This window comes from Centropristis striata, chromosome 5 (assembly GCF_030273125.1).
Source record: "Centropristis striata isolate RG_2023a ecotype Rhode Island chromosome 5, C.striata_1.0, whole genome shotgun sequence".
Classification (NCBI taxonomy): Eukaryota; Metazoa; Chordata; class Actinopteri; order Perciformes; family Serranidae; genus Centropristis; species Centropristis striata.
Genome location: NC_081521.1, coordinates 38357263 through 38372616, shown reverse-complemented (window position 1 = coordinate 38372616; position 15354 = coordinate 38357263). Strand labels below are relative to the sequence as shown.

Below are 15354 nucleotides of genomic sequence, written 5' to 3'. Positions count from 1 at the left end.
TGACAAAACTATTGGACTCTTTTGCTGCTAAATGATTCACTTTTACCCCATTTGCAGCAAATTAGAGCAGGTTCTTGGACTGGTTCCTTTCAGGATTCTTGGAACCAATCAAGGATGTGGATCACATCAAAGATCACATCGATTTAATAAAAAATCATCTCTTTCCAACCTGCAGAACATGACACGGCCACTTTGGTTCACACTTTGGGTCAAGGAAACCCAGACGTTTGGTTCCAGATGGGAAGCAAATGTTCCGGTTCTGAACTTGAACTCTTTTTGGACAATATTCTTTAAACAGTTCAAAATTAGGCATGTGAACTGGAACAGAAACCACTCCATGTTGGTGGAAGAGAAGCATCTGTTCCGCAATCATAGTTGCTAACTTTGTCCATCGTTTGGTGCTAGGAACGACAGAATCCGGTCATAGTTCTCTGGGGGGTTTCACATTCAAGTATCCATGTGATCAATTGTTAATATTAATATACTGATCACTGCAGCTTTAAGTTTATAACAAATGGTTAAATCTAAACAGCAACGACTTAGGCCATAGTGTAATTATTATTCAACTATTCAAAATAGGAGGATTATTTGTCGGACTGCCATGACAGTCTACAGAAACTGGAAATAAGCTGCAGGGATTTCCTTACTGGCCCTCGGAAAGGCTAAAATCAGTTTGCGTGTGGCTGTAATGGGATGCAGCTCTCACACAGTAATGCCTCCGAGTGGTGAAGCCTCTAAATCATCATTGTCCATCTCCCTCCAGTTACTCTGCTGTTTATTTCTGCAGCCAATACCCAATCAATATATCATGTGTTCATCTCCGCTTTTGATGGTGCTCTGCCTTGGCAAGTTTGGCAGCGGCTCTGATTAATTCTGAATCATCATCAAATGAGGCGTCTGTCTCTTGAGGGAGTCTTCATCATCTGGTAGAAATAAACGCATCAGAAATGGAATAAAATAATCCCCTCCTTGCTCCATCTTTGTCTCCGTTCTTCAGAAGTGCAAGGCCTGCAGCGAGGCCCTGTCTTCTTGTGCCAGAGCTGCCTGGGTTTGTTTTCCCCTTGTTTCCTCTCAAACCAAACTAATAGAAGCCAATGTTCTTTTATCAGAGTTGTTAGTGTTACATTAAGAGCTGTAAAAGGCTGACAGATTTCTTTCCTTGCGGAAACAAAGATTGTCCTCATTCACTCTAGAGTTGTCTCCCTCCCTGGCTGTCAGTGGTGCCTTTGTTTTCTCAGTCTCCTAATATAATTCTCAGTTTTACCCTAAAGTTTGGAGTTGATTTTATTATACATAATATAATAAAAAAAGTTGCTGGCTGCTTGAGTTGAGGATGCTCTGCCAACCCTAAGAAAAGAAGGTGATGGTAATGTAGTGGAAAAACTGTCAGGAAAAAAGGTGGCATGACAAAATATGCAGCTGGAAAACAGAAAGTAGTGTAAGACCGGTGGCACCAGTAAGGATACAGACCTTGTTAGCGCCCCTGTGGGTGTAAAACAATGATAGTGTAGTCTATAAAGAGAAATTTCATCTAGCAGGTTGGAAAAGGTGCTAACAGGGAGGGTGTAAATAACTTGATAATTCCCGTGAGCTCCAGGTGGAGAAAGAAGCTCCGGTGTGCCTGGCACCACGACAAGCCGGAGATTAATTTGGTGACAGCTGGACAGGTGTGGTTTGAATGGTGATGCTTTACCTTTGCAGGTCTTGCGGTCCGGCTGCAGAGTGAAGCCAACAGGACAGCTGCAGCGGACTCCTGTCACTGAATCGTGACATGTGCTATCACAGCCGCCATTGTTCACTGCACAGGTCTCTGCAGGGAAACAAGCACTCGCAGTCAGACAAACCCCCGTAGGAAAAACACCATAGATACTGTTTTGACCTACTTCATTCTCCCAATCAAAACAGCATATATGCATACTGGTATTATAGCAACAATTAGAAGGCACACTATAATATTCAGCATTCTTTTTTTATTGTATCAAACTGAAGCCAAACAATAAGAAGCAGAGCAGGCGGTCAGGTTGTCAGTAGAACATAGAAATGAAGTGAAAACAAGGAATGAACAGATTAAAAGCAGCAGATGAATGATATTAACAGTGAGGGAATTGAGAAGATGTTTGTGAATAATGAAAGGAGACCAACACAGTCAAATATAGGATTTCAAACGATTTCTCTATGTGTGTTAAAGTACATAAATGTGTGCATGTTTGCTTCTCTTTGGTCAAGGTGAATGGCGACCTCCAGAAGTCCTTTGTACTGCAGGGCATCTGTCTGTCTGCCCTCCATCATGAGGGCAAGGGCTTGACTTCAAGACAGATATGACAGAACCAACACTTTTTCCTGGTTTTTGACAAAACCTTCCAGGCATTTTGGGGATAAAAAAGCAATTTCAGCTACCTTGCCCCTGTGTTGGCTAGACTGATTTAAAAAAGAGAGGTAGTCAGTCAAGACAGGATGGCTGAGGTCTCTTCTCTAGACAGTGACAAATTTTCACTGAGACTTTCATTTTAAGCAACAGCACAGGAGAAATTTGTTCTCACATAAGGGAGACTGGTGTGTGCCTTAATAGTTTTTGGCAGCTTTATAGAAAGCTTCACACACTTCTGAACAAAAACACAAAACAAATTTTAAAACCCCTTTGTGACCTGGAACAATCTTTAACTTGCTGTAAGGCAACTGGTCATCCACACAGTGCATCACTTCTCCCTAATGGGCTGGAGGACGCTGGCTGGCAGCTATTCTAAAAAAGGAGCCAGCACAGCTGGGCTGGTGGAGGACTTCACACTGGCAGGGAGATGGCAGCTCACACGTGGCACTAAAGAGGGAATGCAGCTGCTCTGGTTCTTTTTTTTTTTTTTGACTAGAGGATGAGGATCCCTTTGGGGAAACACCTAATCCTATTCACTTAAATCTAAAAGTGCACTGCCTGCAGCAGCCATTATGAAACTTTGTAAAGCTCTTTCTCTCAAATGAAAAACTCAACGCTAGACTGGCTTCAAAGTAAAACAGGTGCTTACAGTGATGTCATTTTGTGTTTTATAGTTGTTTCATTGACAACGGTTCAAAACAGTTCGGTGGATGTTTTTTGCTGAAGGCGCAACATTATGCATTAATATATTGGGATCATTTAAGTAAATATTAATCCACAGGGAGGTGGAAAAATAAGGTAATCAATTAATGAAAACAGACCATGAATTGGAAATTTAAAAGGTGGGTTTTCTTTTTTCACATAACATTTAGCTGTATTTGTGACCCCCTTAATAGCTTGGAGCAGTGATTCTCAGAGTGGGGCCTGCCTGCTTTTCAAATGAAATTATGTTAATGATTTGACTGTAAAGTTTGTTAAAGCTTGCACTAACTTTATGATTACAGTTTTATTCATATTTTTATTCATTTTTCAGACTAACTATTTTATAGGCCTATCATAAAATAGAACACTAATAGGCAAAGGGACTTTAATATGCCTTTTTTATTGTTTTGATATCACTTACATAATTTGAAATATTTTATATGCTTTTTTTATTGTGTATTAATTGAAAATAATCTATGTATGCACTAAGATTGAAACACCTTCTCTTTTAATTATTCTTTGTAAGGGGTTGCTGATGGAAACATGGGCCACTGCTCCCCTTTGTCAATGCAGTTTGAACATGTTTGGCATGTGTTATGGTCTATATGAGAGAGTTTCCTGGATAACTTCAATTATTTAGCTTTTTTCCTACTTTGACTGATGCTCATGCATTCCATAAAGAGTATTTGCCCTTAAAAGTCAACCTTTACGATATCCATGAAATGTGTTCAACCTAAAAAGGAGCACTTTAGAGCAGTGTGTTTCTTTAGAATGAATAAAATGCTCCTAGATTTAATACATCCAGAGGTAGAGATGGGAATTGTTATTGTATATACCGATATCAAAACTGATACTGCTCATCGATACAGATACTTATCGATACTTTTATTGATGGTGCTCTCTCAAATCTGGAGCGAAAATTAACATTAAAAAGTATGTGAACTGGTTCTACTTTTCTTAGTAAAGTGAGCCCACACTTTGGAACGTTTTGTCCTGTCTGCAGGTCGTCATCATTATGGGATGGTAATAAGTACCGGCTATGTTAGAATTAATTAGCATAACATAAATACAGATAGCAGCATTGCTTGTCTGAGAGTTTATAGATATATAAATATGTACATTCAGGAAACAGTACCAGCGTAGTAAAGGTCATCATACCCATCATTATTTAGGGGTTTTACAGCCTTACTTGGCTTTTGTTGGCTAATGTAGAGTCAGTTTAAGGACTTTATGACTCATCTTTACTTGTGCTACTGTACAGCTATGTTTTAACATTTACCTCACACAATAATTACCACTTGTGTCCATCAAAGGTTACGTAAGCTCACTTTAACATTCTTCAGAGCTGAAATGCTTTTCTGTGATGTGTTTCTATTATTTTGTCCACTCCCTGAAGTTGGCAGAACACAGTGATTCATTCTTTGATCCTTCACAGGAGAATGATAGCTCATGATGGAGTATTGGGCAGGGGGGGGCTTCCAGTTAATACCTCAGTCCAAACCCAGGCTTGAGAGTGTAGCACTGTGGGTTCACATAATTGCAAAGTGTGAGCAGAGACAGTTGGCAGACGAGACGATAAGACGGTGTCAGGACATGCCTCGAAAACGCTTAGTCAGGCAGCCATCTCACCAAACTGTAATGATCATGTGTTAAGAGAGCAAAGAAATATTTCTGACATTATGGTTTTGTGAAGACAGGGGAGGGACACACGCTCTGGTATGTGTGTGGGTTTGTGTGTTTTGGATTCACACCAGCCACATCTACAGTTCACCGGGTTGGGACCCGCAATTACTGTAACAGTGGGCAGACTTTTGTAAATATTCTCCATTATGACTATGCGCGGTGTTTGGACTAATGCTGAGCTTCCACAGTGTATGTTTCATACAGAGGGGTTCAGACGGTGTACATAATCTTTTAACAGAAGCCGCAGGATTTCTAGCTGCAGCACTTCTACATCAGGACTGTTGACAAGCAACCTCACTGCAACTTGTCATCAGCCAGTTATGATGACCGCAAACAAAATATGTCAATTGGTGAGTGGACAGAATTCACAGAAAGGCACAAGGAACAGGTTCTCTGAGTGCTGATCACTGGGAGTAGATGCCTTGGTGAAAAAGATCTCAAATACTGTTTTTTCTTGACCAAACAGCAAACATGCAGCTAAAGTTATTCAGAAGATACAGTTATTATCAGGCAAAAACCTGAGGGGAATGCTCTCTCAATAACAGACCGCACAATGAGAAATAAAAACATTCAGAGCAGTTTGTTAATGTTCTCTAGAGGTACAAATGTGAACCAGAATGCTGGTTTTAGTATGGTATAGTAACACAGGAAATAAGGGGGAAAACTGATAAAGGAGGATGCAAAATGTATCTCTTGCTCCTAATGTTTCTATTTCTGAGGAGTAAAAAATAAACAGAAACTAGGACACAAAATCCTAAAATAGGTCAGACTGTTATATTGTGGCATTAGGGAAACTCAGTGTACATAGAGTAGTAACAACTACTAACTTAAAACACTATTGTTTCACTTCTTACCTTGAACAGGCTACTCCTCTGAGAACAAGCCTCCTCCCTCAGTCTCTAACACGGTATAATTAAATCGTAAATCTCTTTGAAGTATCAAGGTTTGATACATCGTCGCAGATTTATGAGTTTATTTCTCCTGGCATCCTGAAAATTGGGTTGAATTGCATTTGTGGTGTTATCAAAACGCAAAAAGTTTCTCTACTTTTCTCTTTTTTTCCCAACCGTAACATGCTCCATTGTTCATGTTATTGCAAATGTGGTGAAACAAATGACTTTTGGACACAAAATAGAAGCAGTAACTGACCTGAGTAACTGGAATAAAACATTTTCTGCAGTTTATTTATTATTAGGACACGAGATTACATCTGTAAGAAGAAACAAGGTAAGTGGGAGTGGGTGTTTTATCTTTTCTATGAAGCAATCATGGGCACATTATTGGCTCCCTCACCAAAGCTAATAGGCCATGATGATGAAGTTTAGGAACACCATGGCAGAGTGTTTGAAACAGCGCACGCTCAATTTCGCTCATTTCAGTCGTATCAAAACACAAATAAAACTAAAACTCTTTGGTCCGACTCTTTAAAGCCATCGCAGTTAAATTGATTTGGGCTTTTGAAAGAGGCTACTTTCACTTAAATACTTAATACTTCCTCAATCAATCAAACTGCAGCACATGTCCTCAGATCCTTTGCTTGAAGCTGCTAAAAGGGAATTCTGACTGGTTATGAAACAGCCTCAATATAATGCTGGGTAACACTTTACAATAACCATCTAGGGATGTTTATAGATGGTTTATAAACCAATTATTATTAACCATTTACAAAATTCTATACATATTTAATCTTTAAATGGTTTCAAGCAATTTCTTAAAGGTATAAGAATAATTTTGAAATCATTTACATAGTTAATATGGTGTTAAAAATGTTATAATGTGTGTAAAGCTATTAATAAACTAATAATTATGTTTGTTTATGGTAAAGTAATCTATTTGGCATTTATAAATTATAGTTCAACATTATTACATTTTCTATTCACCATTCTAAATGGCTTATATATGGTTTATAAATGATGATTAAACATTAATAAACTATCTGTCTACCATTTATAAATGGTCTATTTACCATCAATAAATGATGGTTATTGTAAAGTGTTACCTAATGCTGATGTCTTGATATGAGCCACATACAAGACCATCAGCAACAAGATTCTATATAATTATTCGGTAACACTTTACAATAACCAACTAAGTAATGTTTATAGATGGTTTATAAACCAATTATTAACCATTTACAAAATTCTATACATATTTAATCTTTAAATGTTTTCAAACAATTTCTTAAAGGTGTATGAATAATTTTGAAATAATTAACATACTTAATATGGTGTTAAAAATGTTAGAATGAGTGCAAAACTATTAATAAACTAATAATTATAATGTTATATATAATGTGTATAATTGTATAATTGTTTGTTTATGGTAAAGTAACTATCAACTTACATTAATATACCATCTATTTGGCATTTATAACTTATAGTTCAACATTAATAAATTATGTATTTACCATTCTAAATGGCCTATATACGGTTTATAAATGATGATTAAACCTAAATCTGTTTACCATTTATAAATGGTCTATTTACCATCAATAAATGATGGTTATTGTAAAGTGTTACCAATTATTCTTAATGTCTGTCCCCAAAACTGATTCCCCATGATATCAAAGTGATTTGTGGCACGTAGACTGGAAGAGCCTATATTTACATTTTCCCAGACAAAGTTTGCAGTGAGTTGTACTTTAGCCAGTTAAAAGGACGCAGGAGGAGATTTTACTTTAGAGAATTTTATTTTTTGATGTTATATTGTGTAGAAAACACACTCCCTGTGACTATCATATTATTATATATGGCTTCACTTGATTTTTAATACTGTTGCATCAATGTGTAAGCAGCATTTCACTGTTTCGGGTATTACGAGGTGGAGTTAGTGTTATACTATAATAAATTATTTAGCAGTAATTTCATTTTACTTAATATGTTTGATCAAATGTATTTAATATAAATGTGTCCTTGATTTTGAGGCAGTTGTTTAAGAAACTTTAACATGAAAATGTTTGAGATATAATCTACTTATTTTGATCACATTAAAGGCACTTCCTGTTAACCCTCTATGGTACGCATTATGATGCCAGTTAGGAACAAAATGTTTGGAGTGTTTTTTTTTTCTCAAAATAGACTAAAACATGATCCGAAGCAATTTTATAATTCTTTCTTTTGGAAGTTTTTGGGGTTTGTTGCTCATAAGGCAACATTGTACCATAACAGTGCACAAGTGAAAAAGAAAGTTTTTAAAGTTAATTTTAACATCATTTATTTAATAAACTTGTGTAAAAGATTAAGTAGCTTCAACAGGGTACAAATATTTTTTTTTCCAGATGGAAAAGGGCCAGGAAATGACGTTTTGAGTGATTTTTTGTGGCGCAAAATGACAAAGCTGTTTCCTTTGGAAACGTCTGCAAAATAGGGTTTCAATATGGCCTCCTGGAGGTCATGTGACAAATAAAAGCATTGCTATTGGTTCCCTATACTCTTCCCTTTTCTTTTAAAGTATCGCATCACTCAAAAACATGCATTGTAGAAATTTGACAGGCCAAAAATGGGTATGTTGCCTCAGGGCAACACCGTACCATAGAGGGTTAAGTTGTTATTAACTCAACTTGTAACATAGTTATATTTCATTAATAATATTGTGTGCAATCTGTTGCCTCAATTTTATTGAGTAACTATTGTTTATCTTTTTTTTTACAGTGTATACCTTGTAGAGTATAATGTTAGATAGTTTAGTTTAGTGATTTCTAACCAAGAGGTCAGGCTCCTCCAAAGGGTCACAACATGAAACTGAGGGGGTTGTGATATGATTAATGAGGCTTTTTTTGTTTGTTTTTTAAAAGGGGTCAAAGAAATTATGCAATACAAATCTGTTTTCATGTATTGGCTTTAATCTTTGAGAGAACAGTTATTTAAAAGAAACCATCTGAGAAGTTAAAAGGAGAAATGTCTCTTGGGTGGAACTGCTTACAACCCATTGATATCTGAAACATGTGAGTAGAGGCCCGACTGCTTTATTATAAGGGGTCACTCGCCAAGAAAATAGGGAGCTATTTGTTTAATCTTTTATAATTTATTATCAGAGTTTATTGTATTGTCTGAATCTGAAAAGTTACTTTAGCTGAAACTCTGAATTGTAGTAAAGTAGACATATAAAGCGGCATAAAATGGAAAAGTATCTAAAAACTGTGCAGTACTTCAGTGCAAAAACAATTATTAACATTTACTGCACTCTTATATAATAAATTATAACCAGAAATTGCAATAGTAACAGTTTAATCTCTTGTATCTGGTTCTAACGAAAACTCAACATCCAATCTTGAAAGGATATCTTGAATAGTACCTGGACCAGAAACGTATGTAACTGCTGCCAAGCTAAATAAATATAACAGCAATATACCAGTTACTTGTTTTAAATGTAATGAGGCTCAAGGAACCTTTATATATTGTGTTTGGGAGTGTGAAAAAAATCAAGAAAATATGAAGAGAGGTCATTAACACAATTATTAACACATTTTCATCAGTAAATATAACAGTAGACCCCAAAATGATTTTACTGCACTTGTATCCAATAGATCTCAATTTGAGAACCAAAGAATATAAATGTATTGATTTTGCTATATTGCAGGCTAAAAGAACAATGGCTTTCAACTGGAAGACCATTGTTCCTATAAATAAATTGGCTGTCCATGAATAAATCTGGAAACTGTTTAATGATTTTATATTGGTTGTAAATGTTTGTTTGCTTTTATTAATCTCTATATATCTTTATTCTGTTAAGAGGTACCATTGCCACATGCAGTACATTTGCATTGAGTGGTTATGTGGAGGAGATGGGTTTTGAATATTTGTTTAAGTAAAACATGCATTGTAATATATTACATATTTTAGTGAAAACTCAATAAAGACATTGTTTAAAATAGTACTTACTTACCACTGTCATATGGGAATAAAGGTAAGAATCTTTCTATATAACATTAGATACAGTAAATCTCTTTCTATAATGTTCATACTGCTGGTCCCTGTTTGCAGCTGTGTTTTGAAAAGGTGTGGTTTTACACGGGCAGCGGTTGTTATTGAGAGGGCATTCACAGAAGGAAGAGGAAGGTAGGGGAGGGGGGGGTCAGAGGTCAAGGGTCAGAAGGATGATGCCCCTGTGGGGAGGGGAAGGGCCTGATCAGTGCCTGCTAGGTTAGCTTCCTCTACTCCCCACACCCACAGACCCCCAGAGAGAGGAGTCAGAGGAACACATATTTACCATTGGGGAACAGCTGTGGGGCTGCCTGGGACTGGACGCTCCTCTCCCCTGCATGCACGCGCACACCCACACACACGCACACATTGTAAAAACACCACTTTAGTTCTCTGTACACTTGAACCACGCAGCATTCGTGTGTTATGTAAATCATGAGCATGTGACAAGAACTAATCTGATGTGGTTTACAGTATATATCCACCTTATTCCTACAGGATAGCTCCCTGATATCTTGCGTTTATTATGGGCGGGACTTCTGGTTATTCCCGTCACTGAAATGGCATAAGTGGGAACACAGCCTTTCAAACCTTAAAGGGATAGTTCAGATTTTTTTTAAAGTGCAGTTGTATTAGGTACTGATCCATAGTCAGTGCATTCCCTACAGCAGCTATTCTCAACCTTGGGGTCGGGACCCCAATTGGGGTCGCGAGATGATTTCTGGGGGGTCGCCAAATCATTTTGGAAGTCAGCTCTGTCTCCACTTTGTTAAAGTGTTCATGTGTTAATGTGTTTTAGTCTTTTTGGTAATTTCATGTCTTTTTTTTGGTCAATTTGTGTCTCTTTTTGGTCAATTTGTGTCTTTTTTTTATCATTTTGTGGTCAATTTATGTCTTTTTTGATCATTTTGTGGTCAATTTATGTCTTTTTTTGGTCATTTTGTTTCCTTTTTTGGTCATTTTGTGTCTTTTCTTAGTCATTTTGTGTCTTTTTTTAGTCATTTTGTCTTTTTTTGGTCATTTTGTTTCTTTTCTGCGTCATTTTGTGTGTTTTTGGGTCATTTTGTGTATTTTTTTGGTCATTTTGTGTCTTTTTTGGTCATTTTGTTTCCTTTTTTTTGGTCATTTTGTGTCTTTTTAGTCATTTTGTGGTCATTTTGTTTGTTTTTTGGGTGATCTGAACTGTGTGTGAGATTGTGTTCAGTGAGCGGGGGTCACGGACAACATGCATGTTAAATTGGGGGTCGTGACTCAAAAAGGTTGAGAACTACTGCCCTACAGTATATGGCGGTCAGCATGTCCCCAGTTTGGAGAAGCAGGTTGGAGTAACGATACAGAAGCTAAGCAATGTATTGATGTGGATGGGGGCAGCAGCAAAAGTTTAGCATTTAGCATTCTACCCAAAACCCAAAATATGCCAAGCTAAAGAAAAATCAATATCACTTTAAGTGTACGCTATATTTGGAATATATTTAGAGCTTTATCTTGCCGTCTGACAGCCTTGTTTATGTTTATGCAAGCGGAACAGAAGCTGGTTTCAAAGCTCATGTCAAAGCCACCAGACTTTCCTTTTACAAAAACATGGGAGATGCTGGTCTACCAATGCCCCAGTCACTTAGTTGGTTGGTGTAGTTACTAGTGTTTTAAAGGGTTAGTTAGTTAGACCAGCAACTCCAAAGGTCACGAAAGGTAAGGGCTGTCTGACAGCAAGGTAGAGCGGTAAAAGTATTTTTAAATATAGCGTATACCTAAACTGATTATGATTTTAGGTGTTAAAATATGTTTTGCTGCTATCAATCCACAGCCGTACTTTGCTTAGCTTCCTCAATGCTGCCCCAAACTGGGGTTGTGTCGACCACCATCTACCATAGGTAATACACAGAGTATGGATAAGTATCTCTTACAATCCCACAAAAATTTTAACTATTCCTTTAAGTGGGATAATCTGATCATAACAGGGATTTCTACTAGCAAGGGATGTGGCAACCTGGTCTCACAGAAATCCGTGAAATAGCCACGGATTTCGCTTAACTCAAAATCCGTGGAATAGCCACGGAATGCTCAAATTTTTGTGAAACTGACACGGATTTCGCTACAATGCAAGTTAAAGACAGTTAATACGTTTTCCTATTGGTTTGTTCCAAGTCACGTGACTTTCAAGGTTCTGGCGGTCAGAACAAAAAACATGGCGGACAGTTCTCTCATTTTTAGTGAAAAAATTAATATTTTGACTTAGTTTCTGCATAAAAATGGATTTTGATCACATTTCTAGCGAGAAATATATGTTTTATTTTCTAAATCTTCACTCAGTGAATGTACATAATCACTTTGTGGTGAAGATCTCGCCAGAAAAATATGACTGTCATTAACTTGCATTGTAGCGAAATCCGTGTCAGTTTCACGGAAATTTGAGCGATTCCGTGGCTATTCCACGGATTTTGAGTTAAGCGAAATCCGTGGCTATTTCACGGATTTCTGTGAGACCAGGTTGGATGTGGGGACGATATAAAGAAGTGTCCTTTGACAGCGTACAGTAGCATATTTAGCTTCAATATTACTGATGGTGGACCAATTAACAATCTGAAAGGCTCTGAGGATTATCAGTACTCCCATAGTAACAAGGTTGGGTGCATGTTATCAACACAACATTGATTTGTTTTTTTAAATCAGACGGAGCTTCTTTGGTTGGAAATCGTGCTTTTGCTGACAGAAATAATCACATTTCATTCTGGGTTATATTCGACACTCAAACATTTACCTTAGCTTGACAATTGGTGTAGCAGCCAACAGCACAACTTGTCCCTGAACTCTGTACATTTGAGCAAAAGCTAAGCTCAAGTTTATTAAAGCTACCCGAGGCCACTTCTTCAGGATGTCCTCCAATCCCTTTGTAGTGGAAGGTAGAGGTTTTATCACATAATCCTGTTTGATAGGCTGTGTTCCCACATTATTTATTTCCCAAAAAGAAGCCACTGGTCCAGTAAAAGAAATCACTAGAAGTTTCCTCCTTAATTCATGCAAGGTATCATGGGGCTCGGAATAAGGTGGATATCATGGATGAGAGGGGATAATCTCTCCTGAATTAAACAAATCTTGAATGTCCACTTATGCCCACATGAGGCAATAATGACATGAGAGAATGACATTATGTTGCAAAATATAAGACAGCCTCTTACAAACAGCAGTGATTATTTTCCAAATCTTAACAACAAACTGATGACAGATCCTCGTCTTAAAAGAAAAGGGTGACATCTCAAGGCAAAAATGTTTATATTTGCAGCATGCAATCATGCAAATAAATATTCTATACAGTGCAAACAAAGTGCAGTTTATATTGTTTGTGTGTGAGATGAGGCTTTTGCTAGTTAGTATGAGCGCTGCAAGCCTCGACAGACAGAGCGAGTGGTGGTTAGTGCTGCAAGCTGAAAGGCAGGAACAGCCAGATTCATGTCTGTGCTTTATGGTGTCTTTTATGGTCAGATCATTTCAGAATTAATATTGTTAGGCTTTAATGTCAAGTCTCAAAGCACTGTTGGCGGCCAAGCTTTACAATTTATGAGCTGTCACTTCTTGTGACGTGTATTATTTTTGTTTTTAAAGCATTATTTATGTCAGATTATGACTTGTTATTGATTGTCTTTTAATTTAAAAAATACCTACAAGCCAAATTTGCCAAGTGAATCACATGTTTTACAGTCCACTGAGTGTATAATCAGCTTTACACTACACTACATGGCACATATTTAGTATGCAGTCTATGTACTCACCCATGTTACAATCGGGGTGACAAATTGGGCCTTTAAGCACATCGACAAAATGGAAAAAGGTGAAAGACCTTTTAAGGGTCTTATTTTGAATTGAAAGAGCTATTGTGTTTATTGTTACCAATTCAATTATGTATTTCAGAACCAAACTTGTGTTCAATCCTTTAAATTAAAGGAATACTTCACCACCCAAATTTTAGTTTGTATAACAATTTCTCACCGCCTATTACCTTGAAGAAATCTTTGTTTTTCAAAGAATCCCCAAAAAACAGAGTAAATTCATGATGAATGGAAGTAAATGGAGGCCAATTTTAACAATAGAAAAACTATATCAAAACATCAATTTTCAAACTCTCACACATCCAGTGCAGCGCTGTCCAAGTCTCATATTTCTAGCCGTATGGACACTATTTCCCAAACACATGCATTTTTGCTAAAATCTGACTATTTAAAACACTTTTGCATAAGCTGTTTCATGCTTGTGCAGGAGCGCTGTGAGGGAAGTAACATATGACTTAACAGTGGCGGTTCTAGACTAATTTTACTGTGGGGGCCAAGCAGGGGCCAGTGTTTAATCAGAGGGGCACATTAAAAAACTAAGCAAAAGATTATATTTAGGCATTCAAAACCTTTATTTTAGCTCATTGAAAAATATCATTTAAGTATATTTGGAAGATACAAATACACTGATTGAAACAATGAGACTTACTAACAAGAACAATTATTTTTGCACAACAATGAAATTTCTAATTTTTGTGCACAATTACTTTTTATTTTATTTTGAAAGTGCAGTATAATGAGCAGTAAAATAAAATAACAAAAAATAAATAAATATATATATACAAGCTTTTATTGCACAATTAAACTAGTATACAATGTACACATTCTGGGTTCATTTTGTGCACAATGAGATATTGTTTGAACAAAAAATAGGTAAGAATTGTTCCGTCGTTCATCATTATAAATTGATCATTTTATTATTAATTTGACACAGGGGCCACAGCAGGGGCCGATGGCTTCTTCACAGGGGCAGTGGCCCCTGGAGGCCCCGCCCCTGTGTAGAACCGCCACTGTGACTTAATAAATGAGACTTGGATTGTAATGCATAAGTTGCATGAGAGTTTGAAAAGCAAAATTTAGAAATAGTTTTGCCTTTGTTCTTTTTTTTTGGCTTATCAGTACACCGTAGAGGCATGCAGAGTTTTCTTCAAAAAATTCCAGGTAACATGCGGTCAGTAATTAATATACAAATGATCATTTTGGGGGTTAAGTATTCCTTTAAAGCATGAACTCTCATGCCCCGTGGATGTCAGAATGACCAACTTAAAGCTCTTCTGAGGTGCCAGATGAGGAAGCAGATGCTCGACTCTTGAGAGTTACAGGTCAACACCACAAAGCATGCACAGTGTACATCGACTGCCACAGTTTGACCAACATGTCCCAATTCCAACATGCAGCATCCAGAAACAACAATTCTCAGCAGTGAAGAGGACAGAGCACTGTGAGGCACTTATAGATCCAAATACACCAGCATGAATGCACAGACCACCCGAAATGAGAGCACAGTGTGTTTATGTTATGGGCATATGCATGTAGACTACATGTGTTTACATGCATGTGATGCATGCATGCTGGATATGCACTGAATGTTTGTGTGGTTGTTTGTATAGTTTTCTGTTTGTATGTAAAAATGCATCTCTTCCTCTCGTTCTCTCTCCTTCTGTGTGTGTGTGTGTGTGTGCGTGTGTGTGTGTGTGTCTGACATAGTGTGGCCAACTCTTCAGATGATTGAACTCCTGAGCATGTCTGCATCTGCCTGCTATTTGTGAATGTTTATGATTTGCTGTGCTAACAGCGTGAATGCTTCCACATGATGCCTGCTCCTTTCTGATACCTGAACTTAGTTGATTCACAG

The 15354-nt window shown here is 37.2% G+C and overlaps 1 protein-coding gene across 2 annotated transcripts in view; it reads right to left on the bottom strand.

Annotated features, from left to right (window-relative positions):
• Positions 1-15354, bottom strand: part of scube3 (signal peptide, CUB domain, EGF-like 3) — a 99901-nt gene that overhangs the window by 26092 nt on the left and 58455 nt on the right. Inside the window, exons 7-8 of one of the 2 annotated variants that reach the window (XM_059333549.1) lie at positions 9962-10009; positions 1694-1810 (exon numbers count right to left, since the gene is read on the bottom strand). In XM_059333549.1, the coding sequence (XP_059189532.1) occupies positions 1694-1810; positions 9962-10009 (165 nt within the window). The remainder of the gene's footprint in view (positions 1-1693; positions 1811-9961; positions 10010-15354) is intronic. The other variant, XM_059333550.1, reaches the window with a different exon arrangement.